This window comes from Leptomonas pyrrhocoris (genome assembly GCF_001293395.1).
Source record: "Leptomonas pyrrhocoris isolate H10 chromosome Unknown, whole genome shotgun sequence".
In the NCBI taxonomy this organism is placed as follows: domain Eukaryota; phylum Euglenozoa; class Kinetoplastea; order Trypanosomatida; family Trypanosomatidae; genus Leptomonas; species Leptomonas pyrrhocoris.
In genome coordinates this window covers 411,157-439,069 of record NW_015438361.1, presented here as the reverse complement: position 1 = coordinate 439,069, position 27,913 = coordinate 411,157, and the positions used below count along the sequence as shown (strand labels likewise).

Below are 27,913 nucleotides of genomic sequence, written 5' to 3'. Positions count from 1 at the left end.
GACGCTCGTGGGGGCGGAGAGGGTGCCACCGTCCACAAAGCGCGATGCCGCAGCGGTGGCCCACACGGCACGCAACAGCTGCGTAGGGGAAACAGCGGAGTAACATGTTTTCATGGGTAGAGACGGAGAAGAGGAGAAAAAGGAACAGGAAAGTTGATTTTGGATGGCCGGTTTTGGGGTGTGCATACATTAACGGTGTTTTGCCCGACACCATCGTGACTCCCTCCTCGGATGAGGGCATATTTTTCTCACAAAGCGAATTTTCCATATTCTTCATTTTGCATCTTTTTTCATGGGGAATACATACGTATGAAGTGGCAGACCCGTTTTCAAAGTCCGCCTCCTAAGCTCCCCGTCGCAAGTTTTTCCTCTTCGCCAAATCGGCGGCAGTCACTGCCTGGCCGCGTGAGAGGCCGTCAGCCGGGTTGTCCGCCGATCTGACATACGCGTACGACGCCTCCAAAGCGAGGCGATGGAACAAATGTACCACCCGCCGTAGCTCAGGTTGCAGAGCCTGGGACTTAGTGTGACCCTTTGACAGCGTATGCTGTACCGTTGTATTGTCTACTCGGATAGCCACTTGCCCATAGAAGCGGTGGCCGAAGGCACGCAGAGCGTAATAAACAGCGCGCATCTCCGCGGAGACGGTGATGGGCGGCATTACCTGCCATCACCCTCCAGTAGCCGCGTTCTCCCCATTAGAAAGGAACAGCATCGCTCCCCACCCTTCCATGGATGCGTCGGTCACCATCACCGCTGTCGGCCGCTGGTGCAAAGGCGGGGATACCGGAGCATTGGCCAGCACGCGGCGAAACCAATCCTGAAAAAGGCCCACCGCCATCAGGGTAAGGTTGGCGCAATCGCTGATCATCAAAAATGCCTCGATTCAACTGCGACAGGCGACGGCGCGCAAGTTTGAGGGCGAAGTAGTCATCAACGACGAAAATTCGGAGGATGCTCGACGCGTGCAGCAACTCGGACACGAAATCGTTCCAGATCCGCTACCGTCATTTTCGACCACGGCGATGCTTCTCTCAGATGACGGATAAACTTGTCACGCATCCTCACTGTGCGATCGGTATGATGGAAAACCACACCTAAAAAGGTGTAGGGATCATCGAGTACTTGACTGTCGCCGATAGTCGCACCAACGGCCTGTGCAGTCTGTGCTGTCCGCCAAAACTAAGTCATCACGTCCTCGCGAGAACCAACTGCTCGCACGTTGTCGATCGATGTAGTGAGCCTGACTCCCACCGCGTGTGCGAATTGCGGTAAAACAACCTCTGCATCTCCCGCCAAAACCCGCGTGACCGTGTGCAGGAGTTCCGGGCTTACCCTGTAGCCCATCGGCAATGGGGTTAGCTGCACCAGTTTTCCCCGGGACGTCCGGCAGCGAAACAGGCATCGCCATGACCGGGGGCAGCGGCAGCTGGAAAAAGGACGCCTTGAGGTCGATCAGCCCAGCGGCTGGTGCATAGACGGCCGGTAAGTGGTAGGAAATGTGAGTCATCGGAACGAGCGGGTCGTACACGTCGCTGGCGTTCTTCGCTTCTGCCCACGCAATGAAGCGTCGCCGAATGCCACTTTCCTTTTCTTCTACGACCGTAAAGGGGCGAAACCACCCTCGAGTCTCCTGCGCGTCTGCGTCTTCCAAGATGCCAGCATTGATGAGCTGAGTCGCGTCTGTTTCGTGAAGCGTGCCTGTCGGCTCCGCGTCCTGCGTGTGCGGCTCACCCCCGATGGTGTGCCAGACGTTGCCAAAGCGACTGCGCGTGGTGGAATTCATACGTGCCACCACCGCGTCCAGGTTCATTCGGTGAGGCGTCGACCTTCAGTAACGGCAGCGTCAGCGTCTGCTCCTGTGAGGCCACACGGCCCGTCTTGTGTCGCCGGGGGAGCGTATGGCGAGAACCCCCCCCCCCCGGGGCAATTTGCACGCCATTTCCGGCGGGACCCATGGATCTTCTACTTCGTGCGCGGCGTCGGTGCAAAGGCTCGAGACATCACTTTGCGTCATTGTCTCCGTACGATTCAACCCTGCGGAGTGCGGCCCGATGTAGCGGGCGGTGCTGCGAGAGAAAGGCCTCCGGATTGTCCGCGTGCTTTCCCAAAGTGGTGACCGTGTGCAGACCTGGTAGGGTTGCAACCTCCGTTGTTTGGTAGATGTGCATCGCCGCGTGCACCAGCGCTCCTCGTTTGATGGAATGAGCCGAGTGTCCGTACCTCTTCAGGAAACTGCCCATCCGCTGAGTAAACATCGTGGCCATTGGAGAAATTCTTGACGGGCAACTTCGCCAGCGCCTGGCGAATTATCGCGGCATCCGGGTTGGTGATCGTGACTCACCTGCCCTGCCTGTCGGGGTCCACCTTGAAGGTCTACGTGTGGAACGAGAAATCGATGATGAGTGCCGTCGGATCCACCATGTGGTCCTTGAATGCCGCGGCGGGTAGCATCTCCACAACCGCCCAGCGACTCGCCGTGAGCCACGCCACTCAAAACATCACGGCATCCCGCTCGTTGGGAATCGCCTGGAGAATCTCTTGGTAGTGCTCGAACGTCATCGGCGTCGCCTGGTGGATGGGGGTCATGGCCTTCATTTTGCGGAGCGCCTTGGCAAACATCTGGCCAAGGTCGAGCGGTTTCGTCAGGAACCGGTGCAGAATACCGTAGTACTGTAGTGCGCTGGAAGGGCTGATGTCCAGCGTATACAGGAAGGCAGCTACGGTGCTTGGTGTCGCGGGGGCCTGATGGTGCTGCAGGTACTCGAGGTACCGCCGCACGACGGATTTGTGCATCGCCCATGTCGAGGGTTCCCACATCATCATCGCGACCTCCGCTGCTCCTTCTACGTCCGCGCGAATGCTGGGACATGCCTGTACTGACGGATCTGCGTGAGGTAGCGGACTCGGGGGAAACAAATAGGCGGGACCCTCTTGTGGGGTCCACCCCCCAGGTTGGGCGATCGGCATCGCTTGCAGGAAAAGAGTCGTTCCCGAGGGACAAAGCGCCGCTTTGCGGGATGCCAGCATGGGGATTCGTGCTTTTGTCTTGCTGGAGCTACGGACGGAGGATGAAGGGGCAAGAAGAAACGGGCTTTCCTGCCATCGTGACCATCTCACGATGCTCTTGCGATTTGGGCGGACGAGCCCATTCCGGAAATTTCAATTTCTCTTTTCCTTTTATGGCTGGGAAGCCTCGAACCCCCACGAGATCGAAGACAGAACATTTCGAAATCCATAGGCGAGGCTAAATAACCACCTCGCTGTAAAACCAATAGGATGAAAACAGAAAACGAAAACTCATTTGACTTACTCACGCTGAGGGTCTATTCGTATCGGATTTGAGAAAGCAAAATCGGCTTGGTAGAAAAACTACATTTCGTGAGGGCCCACGTGACTCGGTTCTGGTCTGGCGCCCTCTTTGCAGAGATCCCCACCTAACCTTACATGACAAATGTTCTTGTGGAGTCGACCAGCTCCATTAAGTTCGCTACTCTCGAAACCTCCTCTTTAGACTTACTCCGTGGCGGCAAAGAGGCTACTAGCATTTGCGCGTGTCAAATTGGGAAAACGAAAACAATCAATGGGAAAAACGAAAACAATCAAGGGTAAACGAAAAACAATCAATGGGAAAATGAAAACTATTACCGGGACTCCGTACCGCGCTGTTAGGTTCACTGGGTTGGGCGGGCGGGTCGTTAAAATATTTCGTGCTCGGTCTTGGATACTCTTGCTCACCTAAACTTGTTAGCTATCATTTTCCGTCAGCGATACAATAATGAAGGATGGGGAGGAAAATTGTTGAAGCATAACTGCGCAGGGATTCATTAGAGATCACTTACGACTCGGACACGGTGTTAGGCACTCCTGCCAAACCTTTTTCCATTGAAATACTTATATATATATATATATACATTTTTTCCACGCTTCCGCGAGGGGCTGACGGAGCTCACTGGCTTCACTCCTACGACAAGCTAGTACCAATCGGTGCGCTATTTGAAGCAGCGGCTTCGGGCACTTCTGTGCCGGCGGTTGTGTGGCAAGCGTCGGTCTCATTGACGCAGCAGGATAGCGCGTCTGCCACGGCACTTTGGCCTGTGGCTCGCCTTCTTTGAGGCTGCTCTTTTGAGCATTTGACGCTGCTTGGGCCTCTGCCCGTTTTGCTGCTGCTTGCCTGTAGCACAATGCTACTTCCGCGAAGCTGATGTTGGTGCTGGACATTTTTTTGCTGTTGAGGGTCACGGGAGCGTCGGCCGGGATCCACGGCTTCTCCGCCGGCCTCCCGTGTTTTCCCTTTAAAAAAGGAGGGGCAGGCTTCTCGGTGCTCTTAGCCGCTGCCGGTCGGTAAGATGAGAAGCCCTTCTTCTTCTGGGCCGGCAGTAAACACCGCCGTGCCAGAGCCGCGTGTGGGCCCTCGCCGTCGTCTCCGTACACGTGGTAACGGAACGCCTATAGATCCGTTTTCCCCGGGTTACCCGAAAGCAGCACGACTTCGCGGAAGAAGTAGTACAGCTCCCGTCCCAGAACCTCGAAAAACTGCTCCTCGCTGGTTACGCGGAAATCGGCGTGTAATGCCAGAATGCTCCGAAGACGCAGCGCGTTGAAGTTGGCCGTGTGCGCCACCATGCCCATCAGCGCGGTGATCGCAGCCTGACCACCGGACGCTTCCACACTTTGTGTGAAGGCGGGGTAGTTGCCGACATAGCCGGCGCGCACCCAGAGCTCGTCGGTGACCGCTGGGTAATCCCCGATCATCCCTCTCTTCCACTTCCCTGTAGCAACAGCGTCGGTGGGCGGTTTTTCCGCGTGTTACATCTCGGGATCGGGCTTCGCTGGAGACGCGTCGCCACAGAAAAATCCAGGCGGGGTGCGCATGGGTGAGGAGTTCAGCCCGGGGACCTGAGGCCGGGCTGGCTGCGCAAAGGAACCTGCCTTCGGTTGCCCTGACGTACCCAGGGACCAGTTCATCGCAGTTGGTGTGACCCCAGGCGTAGCCCCCTGTCGGGGTCGGCGGTGGTTGACGTCGCAGTGGCGTCGGCAACGTTTCCATAGGCGGCGGCGGCTGGACCTCGACAATTCGCATACGGGCGCCACGCGATGGTAGAATACGTGCTGGCGGCGTGAGCCGTTGGCCGTGCTCCCGTGCGAATCGCCGCCGCGATGCGATCCCTGCCATTTCTGGGGGACCTCGCCGTCACTGTCGGAAGTATCCGGAAGGGGCAACGCATTCGCCTGAGCCCGCGCGGATTCCTCTGCGCTCGTTGGTGTCTTCTTCGCCAGTAATTCGTCTTTGTTTTTTCAGCTGGCTCTTGAGCTCCTCACACTCCGTCTTGCAGCCTTCTGCTTCGACTGGACAACGCGGCGGACTGGATCTGAGCCTCGGGTAAGGGTGACCCCGAAGGCCGGCAACAGTCTCGGTCAGCTCCACGATGCACAGCATCCTTCACAGCAGCTGCTGCGTTTAACCGGTCAAGATGCTCCTTCTGGGACTGCAGCTCCCGCTGTAAGAAGCCTACTTCAGCTTGGTGCCAAGCAGCTGCCGTGGCGGCTTCTCTCCGTGCATGTTCTGCGTCCAACGAAGCTGTCATCTCGCGCACCTCAGCCCGCGTCTCGGCGCGCTCAGCACGCACGTCAGCCTCGCGTGCTGCCATCTGGACCGAGAGTTGCGCACGCTCTTGTGTTGCGTGGTTCTTGAGAGTGGCTGCGTACTGTTGCACAGTCGCTTGACCCAAACCTTCCTGGTACGCCAATGCCCGCTCCCGACCGCTAAGGTCGGAGAAGTAAGCGTTGAGGTGCTGCTGCTGCTGCAGTAAGGTCGAAAGTGACGTGCCAAGAAAGAGGACCATTGCTCCAGCTGGGCTGTAATACGAGCGGAGCGTCCATTGGAATCCTGCATCACTTCCAGAACGCTTTCCAGGAAAGCTGTCTGCTGTGGTGCTCTGAAATCGGCGACGACTTCACGGAGAGCGGCAAAGGGAGCCACGCCTTGAGGTGTGGAGACGAAGATCGTTCCGTTGTCGACGCGCACTTCCGACTCGTACCACCGCAGATTGTTATGGTCGTCGTAGACTATAAAGGACACGAAAGCTGATCCATTTCGTTCCATGAACCTGTACAGCGCACTCTTCCATGCGGTCCACTCTTGCGAAGTGTATGTGTGCAAGGGACCGTTGGTGGGAACTGTGACGGGGGCGTTCGAGGACATCTGCTCTTGAGAGAAAATGTGTGGAGGTCGAAGGTGTGGTTGTGTAGTGTGGTGGAGGACTCGAAAAAGAAGTTAGAGGCGGAAGTCGAAGACGGTCGGAAGGGTAGAAGAGAGGAAAATAGGCTACTAAAGTCCATTTCAACATCCTACCGTTGCATCATGACATCATTCCTAGCTCAGGCTTCGAACAGATACAGAGTTTCCTTTAACAAAATATATATATGGAGAGAGAAAAGAAGGCTGCGGGAAAGACAAAACATGCGAACTTTTTTTTGACTTCACTCCCCAGAAAAAGGAGTTGCCGGGAAAAAAAGATTTTGGTGTCTTTGCCGCGCTCGTTAAAAGGGAAAAAAAAGAAGGGAGGGGAATATGGGCAGCAACTTTTCGTGGTCGGGGTGGAAATCAAAAAAAAGGGGGGTGGTAGTTCATTGAAGCCCACACTCCTCCTCTCCTGCGCAATAATAATAAAAACACCAAACACCTAGAAAAAAAAAGAGGAATAGTCGTAGGCGTGGTAGAGAAAGAGATAGAGAGGTAAAGACGTGTACAGCTGCTTCGAAAACAACACAAGCAGCGACAACATGTCGAGCGTGAGCGAGGCACTTTTCTTCACACAAACTTCCACGGCACGCTCGGCTCGATGTAATTTCTTCTTCCTTTCTGTTACCAATTTTATTTTATTTTTGGCACTAATTTGGTCGTCTATCTCTCCGCTTTTCCTCCTTTGTTCTGCAGCGCAGAAAGAAATAATAATAATAATAATAATAATAATAATAATAATAATAATAAAGAAAACGTCGTTTTTCATTTCATTTTCTTTTCGTTTGCCAGAACTATTTAAAGGAACAATATTGGGCGAGGAAGAACAAAAGATTAAAGAAATCTCTACTAAAATGAAATATGAGGAAGGGCAAACGGCCTCTTAGGCGATGCTTCGGAACGTCGACGTGAGGGACATGCATAGAAAGGAGGGAAAAAAGGCCCTAGCAATGAAAAGAAGGAAGAAAAAATAAAAGAACGATGCGGATGAAAAACTGAAGCGAAGAAACAAAAATAACGATCCAAGAGACTTGCCTTCATTAGATTTCTCTACGTCTTTGTGCCTTCCAAAAAGCTGTACACGCTGGAGGCAGTACTGCAGAGCAGGTTTGCACCCCTTAATGGTGCCAGACATGCACGGCAAGACTGTCACTCCTCGCCTTCACGCCCTCTCCGACGTACTTCACACGGTCCTACGTCGGCCTCTGTTCAAAGTCCGGCTCATATGGCTTCATCGGCCGTCCCAAGCGGAGCTCCCCAACGGTGGAAATGTAAGGCGCAAGAGCGTACACAGAGGAAGAATCCGGCAAGGAAAAAAGCGCATCCACTAAATGGGAAACAGAACAGGAGGAGTGAAGTGCAGAACGCGACTCGGCTTGAAGGGAAGAGGAAAGGCTTACAAAGAAAAGAACAGAAATGGGAGGTTCATGAGCACCTTGATACTTGGGCCGCACACGACAGCGTTTAGCGCCTTCCACGCCGTGACCATCGCCCCGCGAAATCTATACATGAAACTTAACGAAATTAAGAAAGGAAAACAAAAGAGAGAGAGAAAGGCGATTAAAGCCAGCTCCGAAGCAGCGCTGGGAACAAATTTAAAAAAGCGTTGGCCGCCTTTCCTCATTAGTACTTTTCTCTGCACCTTCGATGACGGACACGGCACTCCGAAGCCGACAGCGAGAGGCAGAAACAAACAAAAAAATTCTGTGAGAGATGTGCCATCAACAGTAAGCATACGCTTCATTGCGGTGCCCCTCCAGTGAAGCGGCTACCTCAAGGGGTAGGCGCGTTTACACAAAGAAGAATCGAAAAAAGTACTACTGCTGCAATTTTCCCCGCGGACATCATTTCGCGGAGCGATGGATCTTTCCACGCAAAATTGTAGTGCTGCGTTGTCCACTATATTTGTTTTACATTCCGTCCGCGGCTTTTTTGGACATCTTCCATCTGCAGATTGAGCTGTTTACCTTTCTTTCGCAGCCTCATCGAAGGTCGAGTACGCCGTTGCTTAGCACGGCAGCATCAGGAAGACGATGTTGACGATGTCCAGGCACCAGGCCGTCACAAAGAGGCCAAAGCCAGCACCGTACTTGGAGAAGTCCTTCAGCTTGCCGCAGTAGCCGATATTGAAACGATCAGCGCCGCTCTTGCTGCCGAAGGCATCCGCCATGATAGCCCAAGTCACCACAGCGCTGATGCCGAGGATGTTCAGCAGCAGGCACACCCAGCGGAGGCAATGGCAACAGCACAGCTGGACAAAGCCGAGGATGCACGCCACAAGGTAGATGGCGATGTTGATGATGGCGAAGGCCTCCGCGGCGCGGAAGCGGTCAAGGCGGCCCTTGCAAAGCGCGAAAAGATCCTTGGGGCGGATGTCGTACTTGGTGCTGTAGCACTTCTCTTTAATACCCCACATCGTCACACATGGCTTGTTGCCGATCGTATCCTCGTTCTTCGCGCGGAACATGTCGATGGGCGTGCCTACCAAGATGAGCAGGAACGCGATGAACTGCAGGATGGAGTAGATCACAATGCCGACTTTGACGCCCATTTTCGAAAAATAGAGAGTGGTTCGATCAAGAAGGAATAATAAAATGAGAGGACTTTTCCTTTGGAAGGAAGTGAGAGGGATACGAGTCGAACGGAAACGCAAATAAGAAAGAGTTAGTTGGTCTAGCTGAAGAATAGCGAGGTTTGGTGGTCAAGTCACTTCGTTTAAGGCGGTGAGAAATCTACGAGCCGTTGTGTGCAGAAAAAAAGCCGAAATATTTCACAGCAGAAGAGAAGAGAGGTGGCGGAGGGACAGAAGGAGGTGAGTAAGCGTGCTTTTCCGTTGTTTCTCTTTCATGCGCGCCCTCTGACGATGCATCGTAGACGCCACGGCACCGGGACTCCAGAGAGCAAAAGGGGAAGGTCTCCGAGCACCGCAGTTTAAATAGCCTTTTTCTCTTTTGCCGCGCCGCAACGTTATTTCCTTCGCCCGGCGCGTGCCATCACGACGGAGCACACACACAAGGAAACCGAGGCACACGAGTGTCCGTGATGCAAAAAAAAAAAACACCGCGCGGGGTTGCGCCGACGTTGCAGCGGCGTAGCTCACGGATTGTTCCTCAAAGAGGAGCAACGAACACGTTGAGACGGCATCGTGTAGCGCCGGCCAACCGCCAAACAAGACTCCAGAAGCCCGTTTTTTTATATTTCAGGTTGCCTGTCGCGTACGTACAAGACAGGAAAAGAGAGGGAAACAAGAAAAGGAAAAAAAAACCAGACAGGATTTATTTTCTCCAAAACAATGCGCTCTATAAAGATAAGTTAGTTCGCAACAGAATGTACCGCGTTTTGTGCGCGCGTGTGTGTTTGAGAGGCGTTGACGCGTTCTGATGGAAAATGAAAAATAATCCAAACAAAAAAAAAGAAAAAGGGAAAAGGGAAAAGGGAAAAGGGAAAAGGGAAAAGAGAAAAGAGAAAAGAGAAAAAAAAGTAGCAACGAAACACACAAGCAGGTAACGAAAGCAGTGCTTGCTCTGCACCGCTACATCGAAAACTGCAATGCACAACCTAAGAGTCATGTCAGAACGTATAACAGTATGACCCGGTAAAGGAGGAGGAGAAATGAATAAACCAATCGCTTGGTAGGACGCGAACGCAGCTTTGTTGGACGCGTCCGTGGTTGCAACGAAGATCTCCCGCATTGCAGTTTGGTACAATAGGCTGCAACGCCAGCATCCTCCTTTCGAGCACCTCGACCCTTAAAGAAGGAAGAAAAAGAACACCGTTCTGCGCGGTACCAGTGCGTGTGGTTCCGTCCGCGATTTTGGACCGCTGAGAGGGCACACGCACAACAACACGCGCAAAGCATTCAGGATCGAGCGCCGTGTTCGGGAAGGTGTAACGGCAGTGCGTTCAGCCAACGGAGGAGCTCCAAGATGATTCTATAAAAGAGAGGAGAAAAAAGTGTTTTCCATTGAAAGGGGGCGAAGAGCGTCGAAAGCAGGAAAACCTAAGCCGCCGAAAAAGTGGCGATCTTGTCATCTTTCACCTCCAGTTAGTTGCCTCTTCGATTCCCACGTCTCGAAGCTACACGCACTGAACCACACCTGTTGACGGGCCTGCATGATCGGGTAAGGTGTTCAACGCTGCTAAACATCGCGCCGCTTCGCTATTCGCAGCCTAGGCTGCTCCCAATCGCACCCGTGCATCTGTGCATTTGTTTTTCTCCGCAGCTCTCCTCCACCCATCTCGCATCAACATCAGAGGTGAAGAATACGCGGATGAAGCAGGGAGCAAGAAAACGCGGATACAATGATGCAAGCGTTATGTGAGACGCTGAAGGGGACGCGCAAAACAGCATTCACATGAAACGCAACTGCAGATGCCTCAACGTCGCTCATGTGTTCGGCAGTAACACAGGAGATGGGGAAGGGAGAAGAAAGCAGCACGATTCATCATAAGGGGAGATCAAAACATCACAGAAGGCAGAAATAGATAAAAAAAGCTAACGCGTGAGCCGGCAAATGCAGCATGTAACGGGGCATCGGCATCTGCGCAGCAGAAAACTATAAAAGGGAAAAGGGAAAAAACGATCAGGAGAGTGTTATGAAAATAATACTAATATGCTTTTAATGAAAACCGTGACATTGGCTAATACACGTACCAACTACTCGCCAATAATCAATGTGAAAAAAAAAAGAATGTTTCCCTTGAAGAAAGAAAAAAGAAAAAGGTACAGCGTATATAAAGAAAGCAATAAATAAATACACAAAAGAAAGCACCTTCTTTTGCTTCAACGCCAGGAGAGAACGCAGAGCGAAAGAAAAGCGTGAGCCTTTAGCACTGCTTTGAGCCGTCGATGCAGATTGGATGACCCGAGGAAGGAAAAGAACGAGGCAAAGAAGGGCCTGTGCAGCACAACCAACAGTAGTGCAAAGGAAGAGTGTAGCGTCACCGTTGTGTCTGCCGCGGAGAAGCGCGCCGTGCGGCGGAGGCCTCCCCCCCCCCCCCACTGAGAATAACCACAGCAGACATGCGCCCCTTTCGCCACCATCGCAGCAGCCCAATGCAGTAAATACAAGGTCGAGAGGGCGCCGGCGATGCGCTACGTTTCTTTTTCTGTTTTACCGCCACAGCGTAAAGAAGAAAACAGGAACGGCCTCCTCTCTATTCTGCGCCGGCACACCACCACCTTCCTTCCCAGCTGCTTTGCCCCCGCTTTCTCCCGCCGCCCTAGACGACGAAATAAAAGGCACGCATCGTCGTTCGCCACTGTTCCCTCAAGAAGTTCGCTACAGCGTTGCTTAGCACGACAGCATCAGGAAGATCATGTTGACGATGTCCAGGCACCAGGCCGTCACAAAGAGGCCAAAGCCAGCACCGTACTTGGAGAAGTCCTTCAGCTTGCCGCAGTAGCCGGTAGTGGCACCGTCGGAGCCGCTCTTGCTGAGGAAGGCATCCGCCATGATAGCCCAAGTCACCACAGCGCTGATGCCGAGGATGTTCAGCAGCAGGCACACCCAGCGGAAGCAATGGCAACAGCACAGCTGGACAAAGCCGAGGATGCACGCCACAAGGTAGATGGCGATGTTGATGATGGCGAAGGCCTCCGCGGCGCGGAAGCGGTCAAGGCGGCCCTTGCAAAGTGTGAAAAGGTCATCGGGCCGGATGTCGTACTCGGTGCTGTAGCACTTCTCTTTAGTACCCCACATCGTCAAGCATGGTTTATTGCCGATCGTATCCTCGTTCTTCGCGCGGAACATGTCGATGGGCGTGCCTACCAAGAGGAACAGGAACGCGATGAACTGCAGGATGGAGTAGATCACAGTGCCGACTTTGACGCCCATTTTCGAAAATTTGTGTATATTCAGTGTTGTGAAGATAATCGAATTTGGAGCAAGGAAAAGTGGCTTGGACGCAGGCAACGAAGAGCTACGCTGAATGATGAAGGAAGAATTGGATTTTGTAGCGTGACGAGATAGAGGAGAGCTTGTTGAGTGAAGATCGTATCGGGAAGCGCGGGGGGAATCTTTGCGGTGATGTATTTTTGTGCCGCCACGATGGGTGTACGTGTGCGTCCGTCACGAAATCAAACAACAACAGAACGGGTGAAAAGGCGTGTGAAGCGAGGGGGGGGGGAGGGGGAAGAGAGCGAGAGAAGCATTGAAAGAAAGCAATTAATATACAAGATTGTAGAGAAGCATCATTAAACCATAAAACGCGGCATTTATGTTGTTGGGCCTCATCTTGGACCTGGAGTGTTATTCTTCTTTCCCTTCTTTTTTTCTTCTTGACTCCGCTGAGGTGTTTTAAGACCGTCCTGTTGATCGGGGGGGGGGGAGAAAATGCTTCTGTTCTCTGTGGCCGCACAAGTGGAAACACGGAGACACAAACCAGAATGGCAGCATGAACGTTCTCTGATCGTCTCTCTTTTTGCCTTTTTACTTTCACGTGAAAAGTTGGGCTTTGGAATATCAAACTGGAGTCCTTCCTTATGGAGGCCTTTTCTTTTTAGAGGGGAGGGGCGTAACGGTACCAAAGAGGGATCGCGTCCACCTCTCTTCCTTGTTGTTGTTGTCTCGCCTTTCGGTTCGCACCGCGGTAAAAAGAAGAAAACACCCACACACACAGATGTACTCATTTGGTTGCCACCGTTAACCTTATGCATTTCGCCAACGCCGATTCCGCCGAATCACACACGCCATCGCAGCACTTCCTCCCACACACACCCACACATTAATTCTTTTTCGGCTTGCGTTTGCCTGTTGCGGCGAGTTAATACTGCCGTTCCTTTTCTCCCCCGCTTTAACCTGTGCCTGTGTGACGAATGGGAATGCAAGACAACCTCCTGCCTCCCTTCCAGTCGCTCGAAACACAGCACTCGTAAAACGATCTGAAACTATGAAATTGCCATGGTGTGTGTTTGCCGGTGTGGGTGATAACGTCATCGAGAGAAGGGGGAGGGGGGAAGATCACTCGATATCTGCTGAATCGACCGAATACGAAGAAAACAAAAAAAAATGACAGGATTAGGTCGTCAGTGGAGTTGTAAAAGAAACCAACAAAGAAACAAACAGATTGCAACGAAAAGAAGTTGCGAGAAATCAGAGTTGAGACGCGGCAATAATAATAAGAAAACGAGAAAATGAGCAAAAGAAGTAGAGAACACTGCTTCGTGTGTGTTTTGTTTCTGTTTTTAATGTCTTTGGCCGTAACACCCGTTAACAAGAAGCGGGAAGGAAACGGAAAAGGAAAAGGGAAATAGTACACCAATCTCTTCTCTCGTTGGTGGCGTTTAAAGAAAGAAGCCAGAAAAAAAAAGGGAGAACCATATATTTGTTTTCAACAATGTTTAAGAGTTGTAGTCACCAAAGAAAACAAGAGAAAAAATGGGGGAAGATAACCATAAAACTTCAAAGGAACTGGCCAGCTGTTTGGTTCAAGGCGGCTGAAGCGGTTTCTTTCAACGTTTTTCAGATGCTAAGATGTCGCTACAATGATACTTAAAGAAAAAAAAAGGGGTATACGATCATATATATGTATAACGCCGACAAGGCAAGATGCCAGACATCGCCCATCCCACCTTGCAAAGAAGCTTTCAGAAAGCAAATGAGAAAAGGCCAACGAACTCCCTTTTCGTCGCCGCTGTGCTGAAAGGCTGTGCGGCATTGGAAGAAAAAAAAAAGCAGACATCAACAACAGAATGCGGCTCCTTTGCATTTGTGTCGGCTTTGCGGGGCGTTGCGGGGTGGCACGGCTGCTGATGAAGTCCAACACGCAGAGGTAACACGACGCCACATTCTTGTGGTCTCTTTCGCGACGTCACGGAAAAACCTGAGGGGCTGCTTTCTCCTCAGCATGGCAGCATCAGAAACACCATGGCAACGATGTTCAGGCACCAGGCCGTGACCAGCAGGCCAAAGCCAGCACCGTACTTGAAAGCCAAATTGAATTTATAGCAGTTGGGAGAGCCCGACCACGTCAACGAAGCGCTCGAGTTCCGCAAGTACAAGTCCGCCATGATAGCCCAAGAGATGCAGGAGGTGATGCCGAGGATGTTCAGCGCCAGACAGGCCCAGCGGAGGCAGGAGCAGCAGCACAGCTGGACAAAGCCGAGGATGCACGCCACAAGGTACACAACAATGTGAATGATGGCGAAGGCCTCCGCGGCGCGGAAGCGGTCACGGCGCTCTTTGCAGAGTACGAAGAGGTCATCGGGCCGGATGTCGTACTTGGTGCTGTAGCACTTCTCTTTAGTACCCCACATCGTCAAGCATGGTTTATTGCCGATCGTATCCTCGTTCTTCGCGCGGAACATGTCGATGGGCGTGCCTACCAAGAGGAACAGGAACGCGATGAACTGCAGGATGCAGTAGATCACAATGCCGACTTTGACGCCCATCTTCAACGAGTAGAGGGTGGTCCTGGGGGTTAGTTTGAACAACCAATCTCCAAGAGCTGTGTGGGTGTGGGTGTGCACTGCGGCTGGATATCGGGGAAGGATGGGGGAGATGAGACAAGGACGCTGTGAAACGCAAGGGAAGAAAGGAGAGGGAATAAGGAGAGGTGAAACAAGAAAGCCGTCGTTAAATGCGTGACTTTGATGGTGCAATTGAATCCGTCCATAAAAGCGAAGACGCGCGCCGAGGGTCCGAAAAGAAGGTGTGAAAGAGAAGTCGCAAAAAGCAAGCTCAGCGAAAAAGAGAGCCGTAAGGGAGATGGAAAAAGAAAAAAAAGAAGTAGATTAGAAAAGAAGTGTGTTCTTCCCTCAATGAACCGTTGTGAGAGAGAACAACTTTCACTTCTATAACGTCGGTAGTTCTTGGTGTTCGCCGGTGAAAAAAAAATGCAAAAAAGAGAGCAATGAGACCTTTCCTTCTTGCTCAGCGATGGGATGCTAGATCTCCTTTGCGCCAATGGATACGACTAGTCATTCCTTTTGTTTGTTTGTTTCGTATGTCGTTAGCACAACGGCCCTCCTACTTTACGCGAAGCTCCTCTCGCATTTGTGATAACGCAATGTGGATTGTTTTCACGCTTGCATTTTCTCTTCTCTCGGGTGTGTGTGTGTGTGTGTGTGTAAGGTCGTTTCTTTGTTTGTTTGCTTTTTCATCCCTTCTTGACTGTGCATACAGTATTTGTCACCGACGATGTACACCCCACCTCTATTTTTGTTTGTTTTTTAAAGGCGTGTGTGTTACAACCAGCAGCAACGTGAGGCTGTGTGGAAAAGCTTATTGCGAAACAGCCACACATCCTTTACAGGGTCGTAGAGGACGATGTCCTCCAGTGCGGGGTTGCGCAGCGTGGTCGCGTCACCACCGGTGTTCTGCCCCTCCTCATACGGGAAAGCCGAGAGCTGCTGCAGTGCTGCTCGGAGCTGCGGCTTATTCGCACACGTGCCCTGCAGCTGGCGCATCGCCTTGAGCAGTTTTTGATTGGTGTACTTGGAGGCCGAGACGCGGCGCTGGTGCACGGCGGCGAAGAGCTCGTCGAGGTCGTTGCTGTTCGTGCCGACGACGTCAATAAAGTTGTTCAAACTGAGCGGGTCAATGGAGTGCTGCGTGTAGGCGAAGGCCTGCGCGCGGTTGAAGACGGGAATCACGTAAAAATCGAGCCGGGGGAGGGCGACGTCCGCCATCGTCACAGATTCCAGTGGCACCTCCATGACGAGGTGGCACAGGCGCCGGTCACACGCCAGTGCCACGGCGTCGTTGTACACCCGCTGCACGCTGCTGCCCTCGCGCAGCTTCAGCATGAGCAGCGGTGTCTCGCCGTTTTTCGCCTTCGCCATCTGGCACGCCTCCGCCACAAAGTCGAGCAAATCGCCGCAGATGTCGACGTTGTTCACGCCGAGCGCCTTCACGACACTGCGCAGCGTGTCCTCGGCGCCGCGGATGTCGACGTACACGGCCGGAATGTGCTCTTTCACGACGGCGTTGCGGCACACGGTGCTCTTGCCGCAGCCGTAGAAACCTGTGAAGACGACGATGCGGGGGTGGGCCGTGTCCAGCTGATGCAGCACCTGCCGCACCGCATTCTCCTCTCGCTCCCGCGACACAAACTGCTGATCCTTCGCCGTGGTATCCATTCCAATACTCAAGTTGCGGTTCAGCCGCTCCGTCAGCGTCTTGGCGGCGAGGGTCAGCTGATAGGAGCGCTGCTGGGTGTGGTAGTTTTTCACGTTCCAGCCAAAGGCGAAGGCGATGCCGAGAAACGCCATGGACGCACTCACCACCCCGCTGTATTTGGTGAGGCGGTAGCGGAAGTCGCGCTCCTTGATGCGCTCCTTCAGCAGCTGACGCATCTGCCGGTGGTGGTCACGCTGCCACTCAGACTTGTCCAGCACGCACATCCGTACCGCCTTCGGGATGAAGGTCATGCAGTGCACATCGCTCGCCTCCAGTAGGTACAGCTTGTCGACGCGCCAGCCGTGCTGGAACAGCACACAGGCGATGCTCTCCTGGTGCGAGCGACGCGCCACGCCAGCGGTGCGCAGCCACTCCACCACGTCCTGGAACTGCGAGTTGTTCACGAACTTGGTGCGTCCCTCCGACAGCGCAATCATCTGGGCCGGCACGGCGATGTCGATGCTGTTGTTATCGAGCAATACCGCAAAAGTGCCGTTGCCGTTCACGCGCACCACGATTCCGCCCATCACTACGCCCACGTACTCTTCGTCCTTGCCGTACTCGACGTGCACCCGCGAGCCAATTTCGATGATCGGTGAAAGGAAGAGTTGCTGCAGGTGCACGGCGTACACCGTGCCGGCAATTTTTGCCTTGACGATGCCCCGAGCAATCGGCGCCACAGCAGCGTTGGTGCCATTTTCAAAAAAAGCGCTGACAGGCATACCGAGCTGCAGGGCAGACGGCAGCGGCGGCGGCGGTGTTGTGGTGAGCGACGAAGAAAATGCTGGCGTCGCGGCACCGGGAGATGAAGAGGACGACGGCGCGGCAGCGCTTGAGTCCGCCACTAGCTCGGCTGCGGTGGCGAAGTTGCGCGTGCTGCTCGTGCGTCGGTGAGCACTGGTTGTACCCAGCGACCTCCCGTGTGCATCGCCGAGTACGTTGAGAGCGCACATGGCCGTGCACGGCCCGCCAATACGGCGAAGATTCGCGCTTGCCATGAATGCCGCAGACTTCATTGGCACAATTACGCGTTTGTTTTGTTTGTGTATTTATAGTTTTGATGGCGACTTCCACCGTTTACGCAAATTTGTTATCGAGGAATCCGTTGGAATGTGACGCACGGCAGCGTACACATCAACAACACAGAAGAGAGGAAAATGTAGAAGCTCTTTACGCAGCAAGGTTGACAGCCAAAGTCAGTCGAACAACAAACAAAGAAGAAAAGGATTAAACAGTTTGCGGGAGGAGGAGAAGAAAGGTGATATATATTTTTTATGTATTTACTTCTGCTAATTAATCTCCTGCCAGCTGCATTTGTTTTGTTGATGAGTGGTGTAGAAGATGCAGGCGTGGCGTGCCCTGGACAACAATAGAGAAAGAAGCTTTCGGCTAGCAGTGAGAAGCTTTTGAAGAAAAAAAGAAGAAGCACACTTGCTGGAGGAACGCACACGATAGGCTGTCCGTGACGCGCTTCTTTGTGATCCAGCCTTTAGCTCCGCTTTGGAATTGAGACAGCGCCAACCTGCAGAAGCGATATGGACGGCAAGAAGAAAAAAATCAGCAAGGGCGCTAGGGAGTGCATGCACGATGTGAACAAGAAAACGGAGCGGCAAAAAGGGAGGCAAATGCGTTCCGCAGTGCGTGGCAGTCATAGCGGAGCCGAAGAGGGAGGATAAAACAAGAAAGAAAAATCGGGCTAGATGTATGAGATGTATTAAGACAGAGAGAAGAATCTCCGTGAAGATACCACCCAATAGAAACGTCTGCTGTGCTTGTGACAGGCTGCTGCCTCTCACACTTGGAAGGATTCTGTTGGCTCGCTTTGTGGATGCACCACTACAAAAAAGAAAGAGCAGCAGATGATCTTGCTTCTCTTCCTATTTGTCGGCCTCCACACACACACACACACGCACACACACAGAGAGAGAGAGACACCCACGCACAGCAATTCCTTTGCACTTTCACGCTTAAGCTCTCTGTATTGTTTTCGTTTCAGTTTTTTTTTTCTTACCTATATATCGTTTTGAAGTCGTTGGAGACAGCGATGTGCGCAAAGAGAAGAGAAGAAAAAGATTACTCTGAGCACGGAACACTTCTCCTGCTCTCTCGTCTACCTCCACGTTGGACAGCGTCAATGAATAGCACACCAGCTCATTGTGCGACACCGAAAAAAAAAAGCTTTCAACGCGTGAGAGAAACAGAAGAAATAGCAGTCGGCTGTTCAGCAAGAAAGCCTGCCGGTCAGGAGTCACTACAAGCACCTCTTTTATTTTCATTTATTTCGCCTCTTTGCGGTCGTAAAAAAGAAAGCCCTTACACGTTTGTTCGTTTGCTGGTGTTTTTTTGATTAGATTAACTTGTTTCAACAGTGTGTTACGAAGAAAGGTGTAGCACATCAAGATACCTTGAGGAAAGCGAATGTCATCCGCACTCGCAAATGATGATCCCTTCGCTTCGTCATCTTTGGCGGCGCGGGCTCTCTGAAGAACGCCTTTCGCCTTACATTAAGCAGTTGGCCGCAGTGTGCAGCACTTGATTCTGGAACACCCACACGTCCTGCACGGGGTTGTAAAAGATAATGTTGCGCAAGGACGGGTGGTTCAAACTGCCATCGTCCACCCCCTCGTGCTGGCCTTCATCGTAGGGCAGCTGCGCCAGCCGCTTCACTGCGGACCTCAGCTCCCCATGATCGCCCCACGCAACCTCCAGCTGGCGCATAGCCTTCAGCAATTTCTGATTTGTGTACTCCGTCGGTGTCACGCGGCGCTGGTGCACAGCCGCCAGCAGTTCATCCAAATCGTTGCTGTTCGTCCCCACCGTATCTAAGAAGGTCTCCATATCCAGAGCGTCGAGGCGATGCTGGATGTACTCGTAGGCCTGCGCGCGGCTAAAGTTGGGCACGGTGTAGAAGTCAAGGCGCGGCAGCGACGTGTTCGTCATCGTCAGCGACTCCAGCGGCAGCTCCACCACGATGTGGCACATGCGCCGGTCGCACGCCAACGTGATCGCCTCGTTGTACACCCGCATCAAGTTGTCGCCCTCGCGCAGCTTCAGCACCAGCACCGGTGTTTTGCCGTTCATCGCGGACTTCGCCTTGTAGCACGCCTCCGCGATAAAGTCCAGCGGATCGCCGCAGGCGTCGACGTGCGGCACGCCCATCGCCTTGATCACACTGCGCAGCGTATCCTCCTTGTTGCGCACATCGACAAAGACGCCAATCATGCCCTCCTCCCGCAGTGCGCTACGGCACAGCGAGCTCTTGCCACAACCGAAGTAGCCGGTCAGGACGACGATGCGGGGGTGGGCCGTGTCCAGCTGGCGTAAGACCTGCCGAATCCACTTCTCCTGCGCATCACGCCGAATGTGCTTCGACGAGCGGTGCAGCGCCCCGCCCGGCGCGCTTTCAGCTGCCACGGTGGAGGACGGCACCGACATCGTTGCCTCTGCCGCCGTTGTGGGTGCGGAGGTAGGCGTGGGGGTGGCCGTCGCTGCAGAGGCTGCTGCTTTCGACGACGTGGAGGCCGAGCTTTCCGTGGCTTCCGCGGCGCCTGGTGCGATCTTCTTGCACAGCGTCCGCACGGCGTACTTCAGCTGATAGGAGCGCTGGTGCTTCGTGTAGTTGCGGTAGTTCCACCCGAAGAGGGAGAAGGCGCCGCAGAAGGCGACGCTGGCGGAGAGGATGCCAGCGTACTTGGCGGACATGTACCGTCGATCCCGCTCCTTCACGCGCTCCTTGTAGATGCTGCGCATTTGCCGGTGGTGGTCCCGCTGCCACTCCGCCTTCTCCATCAGCGACATCCGCGCACTCTTTGACAAGTGCGTCATGTTGCGAATGTCGGACGCCTCCAGCAAGTACAGCCGCTCCGCACGCCAGCCGCGGTGGTATAAAATGCAGGCGGTGCCTTCGATTTCGTCCGTCTGCGACAGCCCGGCGGAGCGCACCCACTCCACCACCTGCAGATACCGTGGGTGGTACAAGAACTTGCAGACGCCCTCCGTCACGGCGATCTTCTCCTGCGGCACGGCGAGGTCGACGTTGTTGTTGTCGAGCAGCACGCCGAAGGTGCCGTTGGGGTTCACGCGGACGACGATGCCCCCCACCACGACCCCCCTCCCGCCGGCCGCCGTGGGCGGGGCGCCGTCTTCGCGCTCGTACGCGACGTACACCCGCGAGCCCATCGCCACCACCGACGGCTTCGGGCTGTCTTTAAAGTCCACGGCGAACACCAACGAGGAGAGTTGGGCGACAATGTGGCCGATGGCGGTGGGTTGCCGGTGCTGGGGCAGCGACTCTCCAGGCGCCGTGGACGGTGCGTAGGCGGCAATGCGCAGACCCTCCAGCCCGGGTTGGGTGAAGCGAGAGTGCTTGATGGCCGGCGCCGCGCCCTTCTCGGTTGCCGCGGCGGAAACGGCGGCAGCGGCGACGGAGGCCACCGCCGTGCACATGCACCGCCGCGTGGGTGCGCCAAGCATTATGATGATAGAAACACAAAAAGGGGGGGGAGGGCGGCCACCTCGAGTTCCAATGAAGCTGTAAGGTGGCTAGGGTGCTATTCTCCTTTTGGAGGGACCTTTTCTATTATGAATGATACGGTTCTTTTTTGATGAAGAGCTTACCTAAACCGCTCCTCTCACGACTTCCAGCTTGCTGGTAGGACCGCAGGCAGAGAAAAGAGGTAGGTGAAGTAGTAAGGGACCAATACACATGCGTCAGCCGCCATAAGGCAAATGAGAAGTCTAACGAAGAGCGGCTCACGGTTTTGAGAAGTTCTAGTCGTTTCCATCAGATGCTGCACACCAGTACTTTCTGTTAAACGCTGTACCTGCTGCAATGCAGGTGTTCGCGACAAGATGAAGTGAGAGAACATCGAAATTTATTTTTGTTTTTTTTTTAAGCGCGGCATCACGGGAGTGTTACATGAAGTGTACAGGCAAAAAATTTTGCTTTAACTATTATTTTTTCAAATGTCGGCAACAAAGCTCTGTGCGTCGTTCCCTTCACAGAAAACAATTTCGAAAGAAAGGAGAGAACATCAAACACGGCCCATTTCGATCTTCTCCTACTCCAGTTTTCACGCATCACTTTTTGCGTTTTGCCGTTTTTCATGAGAAGCACATGAAATGTTTTGTAACAGCGTTTACGGCCGCGTGCAGGGGGAAGGCGTGGGGAGGGAGAGAGGCGGAATCGCTACGGGGGGAGAGACTCTATTCTTTTCTTTTCCCTTTATTTTCTACAGACTGCACCGCACCGCCGTGTGAAAGACTTTGTGCCGAAAGATCCATCGATCGCGCACCGGGTCGTAGAGCACGATGTCGCGCAGCGCCGGATCGCGCAACACGTTGGCGCCGCTTTGCTGGCCGACGTAGTACTCCGCCTCTGCCAACTTCTTCAGGGCGGCCCAGAGCGTCTCCGCGTTGCCGCACGCCGCCTCCACCTGCCGCATTGCCTTCTGCAGCTTCTGGTTCGTGTACTCCACGATAGACACCTTGCGGTGGAGTACGGCGGCCAACAGACCATCAATCACGTTGCTGTTGGTGCCCATCACCTCGATAAAGTGTAGCATGGACAGCGGGTCTACCGTGTGCTCGATGTACTGGAAGGCCTGCCGCACGTTGAAGTTCGGCACGGAGTAGAAGTCCACGCGCGGCAGTGAAATGTTTTGCACCGTCAGAGACTCCACCGCAACCTCGTACACGAGGTGGCACAGTCGCCGGTCACAGGCTAGTACGACGGACTCGTTGTACACCCGTGAGAGCTCGCTGCCCTCGCGCAGCGTCACGACGAGGATCGGCGGCTCACCGTTGATCTTCGTCGCCTTCGTGAAGGTGTCCGTAATGAACTCCAAGTAGTCGCCGCAGGAGTCCAGGTTGGGCACCTTTAAAGCCTTCACAATGCAGCTCAACGTGTCCTCACTGCCTCGGACCTCGACGAAGAGGGCAGGCTTGTGCTCCTTCCGCACCGCAGACCGCAGCAGCGAGCTCTTGCCGCAGCCACGAAACCCGGTCAGAACGGCGATGCGAGGGTGTGTGATGTCCATCTGCCGCAGCACCTGCCGCGCCCAGCTCTCCTCGGTCGACCGCTCCACAAACTGCTGCGGCTCGGCTGGGCTGCCGGAGTACTTGTGATCGGTGTGGGTGAGCGTGTTGACGGCGTGCTTCACCTGGAACTCGCGCTGCTGCCGGTGGTAGTTCTTGAAGAACCAGAGAAACACCGACATGACGCCCAGCCCTGCCCAGTTCGCGCTGACAAAGCCGCTGTACTTCTGAATAAAGTAGCGCCACGTCCGCTCCTTTACTCGCTCGCGCAGTAACGCGCGCATCTCCGCGTGGTGCTCGCGCTGCCACTCCACCTTCTCCAGCAGCTTCATCCGCACCGACTTCTTTATGTACGACATGCAATGCACATCGCTCGCCTCTAGCATGTACAGCTTCTCCACGCGCCACCCACGCTGATACAGCAAGGAGCACAGCCGCTCTCGATCACCGCGGCGGCGGACGCCGGCATCTCGCACCCACTCTACCATATCAAAGTACTCCTTCTCGAGAGTGAAGCGGGAGCGGCCTTCGACCAGCTCCACGTTGTCCTGCGAAACTTGTGCTTCAAAGGTGTTGTTGTCCATCAAGACGCCCAAGGTGCCGTTGCTGTTCACGCGGCCGACGATGCCGCCCACCACACGACCGGTGTTGGTCTGCGTGCGGCCGACCCGCACGTACACGCGAGCGCTGACCTCGACGATGGGGGAGAGGTGCACCTCCTCCATCTCCACCACGTACTCGTCGTAGGACAGCTGCTGCTTCACGCGGCCCTCGGCGAAGTGGTGCACGCCGAGACCGATGAGGGGATGCTGAAAGTAGGCGCGTGCGGAGAGGGTTCGAATGTCACGTGGGATGATGCCTGGGCGCTGTTCAGCCGGCGACGAAGACGGCAAAGACGATGGATCTGCTGAAGAAGCGCCACCGATTTGCTTCTTGGTGGGCGGCATTGCGGCTAGCATCGTCGCGTAGCCGGCAAGCTTCGCTGTAGGGCCGCCAACGCCCCAACTGTGCAAACAGCGACTTTTGAAGAGCATGATGCAGGTCCGTCTGTGTCCGCTGCCTACACGAAATGATTTTTGTTGATGTTTTTGATGGTGTTAATCACCTGATGTGCAGTCGCCGCAACGCTGAATTTACCAACGCATACAAAAAAGAAAGGGCGAGAACCAAATTGCGCGTCCCTTTTTTGCGGTCCGCGAATGCGTGTGAGTAGGTGTATGCGCACACGGCAAAGACGCCACAGCGCGATCTTTCTCCGCCGCCTCACAAAACAAAAAAAAACACACGGTCAACGGCGAATGGGGAGACCAAAAAGTAAAGCAGATGGCTAAAGGACCTCCAACGTAACAATAATAATACTAAACAATAAGGCCAACGGCGGTGGGAGCAGCGAGTGTCACCTATGATGGTCGCACACCACCATCTCACCCAGGATGCTGCTCGCTCGACAGAGGTGTAATGAGTTGGATTAAGACGCCGTTCAGCGCAATTACCTGAAGACCTGGGGAGGGGTACTACGTTTCCCCACTGGAAAAAAAGAATACTAAAAGCGTTGAACATGAAGACAGCAAGAAGCGAAGAGGATATTAAAGGTGCGAGCCCGCGAACCGAGAGTGAACGAAGACAATACCGCGCGAACACAAACTTTTAGCTTCTTTTGAGGTTCAAAAGAAAGAAAAACGCTTCCGCGTACATGTGTGCGTTGGGTGCGAAGTTCTTTAACAGAGAAAGCCGGCTTGCGGTGTTCTCACAGCGTTCCGCAACAGCAAACCACGCTTCATAAATGTTGACACTCAGGTAACCAAAGTTGATGATATATATATGGGGCAGATCTACAAAACTGTCGCTGGGGTTTTATCTGTTTGCTTATTTGCTTCGATACTATTATTTCTTTGAGTTCAGCGAACACAGCAGTCGCTGACTGGTTCAATTACTCTGTTTTGATGCAAGGAAATTGCGAGGAGAAGAAAAAAGAAACTCGCTTCGTTCGTGTGAAATTGGTGAAGTAGCGAAGAAAGCAAAAGTAAATTTCACTCTTTCGACAGTTGCGGCGCAGACGCCTTCCGATTCTCCACATCGTCCTAGGGAGAGGAAGAAGAGCTGAAGTGAAGTGCTTACTCAACTCTATTGCTGCTAATGAAAAGCGCAGCGAAACATCGCGTCTGCGAATATATCCCCCGTCAAACGCACACTACTCTGCCGCTTTTCTTCATCCCACACGTTCTGGTCAAATGATAATGCAGCGCGCGGCGGTGTGAAAGACCTGCTGCGTGAAGCGCCAGGTGTCCTGCACAGGGTCGTACACCACGAACTCGCGCAGCGACGGATCTACCAGCACCGTCAAGTCACCGATCGTCTCATCGTGGGCGCCGTCGGCAAACGGCATGGAGGCGAGCTGCTTGACCGCGTCGCGGATCGGCACACTCAGCGGCTCCAGCGCGGCGCGCAGTCGTCGCATCGCCTTCATCAGCTTCAGACTGGTGTAGGCGACCGGGTCGACCCCGCGCTGTCGCAGCGCCGCGTAGAGCTCGTCGAGGTCGTTGCTGTTCGTCCCGACCGTCTCGATGAAGTACACCATGTCCAGCGCGTTCAGCATGTGCTGCGTGTACGCGAATGCCTGCTCGTGCGAGAAGGGCGGGACGTAGAAGAAGTCCAGCCGCGGCAAGGCGACGTTCGCCACGGTCAGCGACCGAAGTGGCACCTCGAGGATGATATGGCAGGCTTGGTAATCGCTCACCAAACTCACCGACTCGCGGTAGACCTTCTCAAGGCTGCTGCCCTCGCGTAGCTTCATCACCAGAAAAGGAATGCGATCGCTGCCCTTCGGCGTGGCACCGCGCATCGCCTCCCCGACAAAGTCGAGCAAATCGCCGCACACCTCGATGTTGTTCACGCCGAGCGCCTTCACGACACTCCGCAGCGTGTCCTCGGCACCGCGGATGTCGACGTGCACGGCCGGCGCGTTGAGTCGGCGAACGGCATTGCGGCACAACACGCTCTTTCCACTGCCGGAGCTACCGGTGAAGACAACGATGCGGGGGTGCGACGGCACCATCTGGCGCAGCACACTCGCCACCAGTGCCTCCTCCTCCCGCCGCTCCACCACGAAGGCCTTGTCGGCTGCCGCGCTGACCGACGTGCCGCTCGCCTCACCGGCGACCGACGTCGAGAGGGTCTTGATGGCCGTCTTGAGTTGATGGCCGCGCTGCTGGCGCCTATAGGAGCGCAGGTTCGACGTGAAGACGTAGCTGACCACGAAGACGCCGGAGATGCAGCTGATGGTACCCTTGTACTTGCCAAGCGCGTAACGCCAGTCACGATCTTTCACGCGCTCGCGGTGCAGCATGCGAATGACGTTGTGGTGGTCCCGCTCCCATTGCGCCTTCTCGCTGATCCCGTCGCGCTCAATCGGCGAGATAAAACGCAGCTGGGCAAGGTCCACTTTCTCCAGCAAGAACAGTCGCTCCACCCGCCACCCACGGCTAAAGAGAATAAACGCAGTCGCCTCCACGTCGCGCGGGTCGTGGACGCAGGAGCGCAGCCACCCCACCATCTCCAGAAACTTCGCATTGTGAAAGACCTTCGTCGCCGGCTCGCGGGCCACGATGCGCTTCGGCGCCACGGACAGCTCCACCTCGTCGTTGTCCATCAATAAGGTGTAGGTGGCGTTGCCGTTCACCTTCGCAATGGTGCCCTTCATGTACATGCCAGAGTGCACGACGGCCTCGGGGCTGATCGGGTTGTCCTCGAAGCCGATTGTCACGCGGGTGCCCACGTCGAGCGTCAGCGGAGGCGCGTCGTCGCCCTTCCGCAGCACGCCGGCGTTGCTCTTCGGCCCTGCCTTGAAGAACTTCACCTTGTACGACGTCTCGGAGACCTTGGCGACGAGTCGACCCAGGGCTACGGGGCGGTCGTCGAAGACGTCGGCGGGCCGCGTCGGTCGCACGCCGATCAGCAATCCTTGGAGGCTGTCCCACGGCTCCTTCGTGGTGGGCTGCGGTCGGGCGGCACCGTATGCCCACGTGCTCGTCTGACCGGGGCTGACGGTGCCGTTGCTGCTGCTGTTTTCCTTTTTGTTTGAAAGAGAAGAGGAAGAAGATGAGGAGACGGCAGCCGCAGCAACAGCTGCTGTGCTGCCCACCGCCGCACTCAGCGCCACACGCGTCACACTTTGAAGCATGTTCTCGCGCACACGTGTACTACACACCAGACAGTCCAACCTGCAAGTGTGCACCGTCGCTGTTGTTTTTCTTTTGCGCGGCAATCACCCGTTTGGCGGCGGTCTGTTTGGGCGTGGGGTGATACAACGAAGGAGAAGACAGGGGACAATACGAGAAGCAGATGTGATTCGAGTTTATGGAACGTTAAACAAAAACAATGGCGGCTTCGCGTTGATCTTACGTCACCCTATTTAGCAGACTACAGTTTGTTGAGTGTTGCAGCGAAGCGAACACCACGGAAGAAGAAAAGAAAAAGCAGAAAAGAGAAAAGTGCGTGCTGTGTATGCGTGTGCTCGTCTGTTAGCAGGACGTAAGCCTCAGCAAGGTTGGGAGGGTGGGCCAACTTGCTCAACTGCCGATGTTGCACTTTGACAGTCGATTTCAGGTGTATAAAACAAAAAAAAATGGGGAGGCGAAGCGAGGAGCAACGACGGCATAAGAATAAAAGAGAGAAAGCAGGCGGAGAGGGGGGGGGAGAGGCAGTGGAAAGTAGGTAACGCAGCAAGGCGGTACGGCAGCGTCTTTCTTCGCTGTGTGTGCTGGGAAGTGCAAGCTCGACGTGAACTTCCCGTGTGGTGGTTGTCTCTTTTCGCTTGTGCTACCCCACACAGCGAGCACACCCTTCCATTACCAGCTTCACTACAGTTTCCATCGACTCTGCGCCAATAAATCCAAGGTAGCACCCGTTCCTTCTCCTGTTTTTCTTTACGAAAAAAGATGGCAGCGCCGTCGCTAATTCAAACTGTCTAGGGCAACTGCATTACACTCGTGTCACACGTCGCTGACCGCACAAATCCAAACGCACACACGTTTTACTGGCATTCAATAGGGCAGAAAAAAAAAAAAGAAGTCTAACCAAAAGATACCGATGAGGTGGAAACGGAGAGATTGCCCATCAGAAAAAGACAACGCCAGGTTTTTATTTGTTGTTGCTGTTGAAACACGAGTGGATACGCGCCCCTTCGCAGGAGGCACCTCAGCTCTCGGACACCGCAAACGCGCACCGTGATTGTCCGCCAGTCCGCGTACCCTCTCTCCATCTCCTTCTCGCAAAAACCCGCGTCTCCTTTCCAACGCTGCTCGCACAGCATGCACTAGCATGAGCAGATAATGAAACGAAGAAGCAGGTCAAAAAGAAAGAAAGAAAGAGAAGCGCGAAGACTGACATAAGCAGAACACACACGTGCAGTTTGAGCACTAGGGTTTATTCCAGAGAACGTCATAGATAATTCAAAAAAAAAGAAAAACAGAAAGGTGGATAGGGCTAAGTGAAAAGGTGGAGAACGCACGCA

At 54.2% G+C, this 27,913-nt stretch overlaps 9 protein-coding genes across 18 annotated transcripts; all 9 read right to left on the bottom strand.

Moving 5' to 3' along the window:
* Positions 1-2,493: 2,493 nt before the first annotated feature.
* On the bottom strand, positions 2,494-3,030 carry ABB37_03279 (hypothetical protein; the record flags this gene model as incomplete). The annotated part of the gene is made up of 1 exon (XM_015800575.1): positions 2,494-3,030. One exon carries the CDS (start codon positions 3,028-3,030, stop codon positions 2,494-2,496), a length of 537 nt encoding a protein of 178 aa, XP_015660582.1.
* Positions 3,031-4,471: 1,441 nt separating this feature from the next.
* On the bottom strand, positions 4,472-6,212 carry ABB37_03278 (hypothetical protein; the record flags this gene model as incomplete). Its single annotated transcript, XM_015800574.1, has 1 exon — positions 4,472-6,212. Exon 1 carries the CDS (start codon positions 5,174-5,176, stop codon positions 4,472-4,474), a length of 705 nt encoding a protein of 234 aa, XP_015660581.1. The 5' UTR covers positions 5,177-6,212.
* A 2,040-nt stretch (positions 6,213-8,252) lies between these two features.
* ABB37_03277 (amastin-like protein) lies at positions 8,253-8,978 on the bottom strand (the record flags this gene model as incomplete). Of its 3 annotated transcripts, none has more annotated exons than XM_015800571.1 (1): positions 8,253-8,978. In XM_015800571.1, exon 1 carries the CDS (start codon positions 8,793-8,795, stop codon positions 8,253-8,255), a length of 543 nt encoding a protein of 180 aa, XP_015660578.1. In that variant the 5' UTR covers positions 8,796-8,978. The 3 variants fall into 3 exon arrangements, with proteins under 3 accessions (XP_015660578.1, XP_015660579.1, XP_015660580.1); XM_015800572.1 differs by having other exon boundaries at positions 8,253-8,955; XM_015800573.1 differs by having other exon boundaries at positions 8,253-8,923.
* Positions 8,979-11,538: 2,560 nt separating this feature from the next.
* Positions 11,539-12,315, bottom strand: ABB37_03276 (amastin-like protein; the record flags this gene model as incomplete). Of its 6 annotated transcripts, none has more annotated exons than XM_015800565.1 (1): positions 11,539-12,315. In XM_015800565.1, the coding sequence occupies exon 1, from the start codon at positions 12,079-12,081 to the stop codon at positions 11,539-11,541; it is 543 nt and encodes a 180-aa protein (XP_015660572.1). In that variant the 5' UTR covers positions 12,082-12,315. The 6 variants fall into 6 exon arrangements, with proteins under 6 accessions (XP_015660572.1, XP_015660573.1, XP_015660574.1 ...); XM_015800566.1 differs by having other exon boundaries at positions 11,539-12,314; XM_015800567.1 differs by having other exon boundaries at positions 11,539-12,265.
* Positions 12,316-14,087: 1,772 nt separating this feature from the next.
* On the bottom strand, positions 14,088-14,834 carry ABB37_03275 (amastin-like protein; the record flags this gene model as incomplete). Of its 3 annotated transcripts, none has more annotated exons than XM_015800562.1 (1): positions 14,088-14,834. In XM_015800562.1, exon 1 carries the CDS (start codon positions 14,634-14,636, stop codon positions 14,088-14,090), a length of 549 nt encoding a protein of 182 aa, XP_015660569.1. In that variant the 5' UTR covers positions 14,637-14,834. The 3 variants fall into 3 exon arrangements, with proteins under 3 accessions (XP_015660569.1, XP_015660570.1, XP_015660571.1); XM_015800563.1 differs by having other exon boundaries at positions 14,088-14,761; XM_015800564.1 differs by having other exon boundaries at positions 14,088-14,721.
* Positions 14,835-15,431: 597 nt separating this feature from the next.
* ABB37_03274 (putative mitochondrial tuzin) lies at positions 15,432-17,936 on the bottom strand (the record flags this gene model as incomplete). Its single annotated transcript, XM_015800561.1, has 1 exon — positions 15,432-17,936. The coding sequence occupies exon 1, from the start codon at positions 17,379-17,381 to the stop codon at positions 15,432-15,434; it is 1,950 nt and encodes a 649-aa protein (XP_015660568.1). The 5' UTR covers positions 17,382-17,936.
* Positions 17,937-18,864: 928 nt separating this feature from the next.
* ABB37_03273 (putative mitochondrial tuzin) lies at positions 18,865-21,004 on the bottom strand (the record flags this gene model as incomplete). The annotated part of the gene is made up of 1 exon (XM_015800560.1): positions 18,865-21,004. Exon 1 carries the CDS (start codon positions 20,836-20,838, stop codon positions 18,865-18,867), a length of 1,974 nt encoding a protein of 657 aa, XP_015660567.1. The 5' UTR covers positions 20,839-21,004.
* A 592-nt stretch (positions 21,005-21,596) lies between these two features.
* ABB37_03272 (putative mitochondrial Tuzin) lies at positions 21,597-23,435 on the bottom strand (the record flags this gene model as incomplete). The annotated part of the gene is made up of 1 exon (XM_015800559.1): positions 21,597-23,435. The coding sequence occupies one exon, from the start codon at positions 23,433-23,435 to the stop codon at positions 21,597-21,599; it is 1,839 nt and encodes a 612-aa protein (XP_015660566.1).
* A 1,193-nt stretch (positions 23,436-24,628) lies between these two features.
* On the bottom strand, positions 24,629-26,989 carry ABB37_03271 (putative mitochondrial tuzin-like protein; the record flags this gene model as incomplete). The annotated part of the gene is made up of 1 exon (XM_015800558.1): positions 24,629-26,989. Exon 1 carries the CDS (start codon positions 26,579-26,581, stop codon positions 24,629-24,631), a length of 1,953 nt encoding a protein of 650 aa, XP_015660565.1. The 5' UTR covers positions 26,582-26,989.
* Between the last annotated feature and the right edge of the window lie 924 nt (positions 26,990-27,913).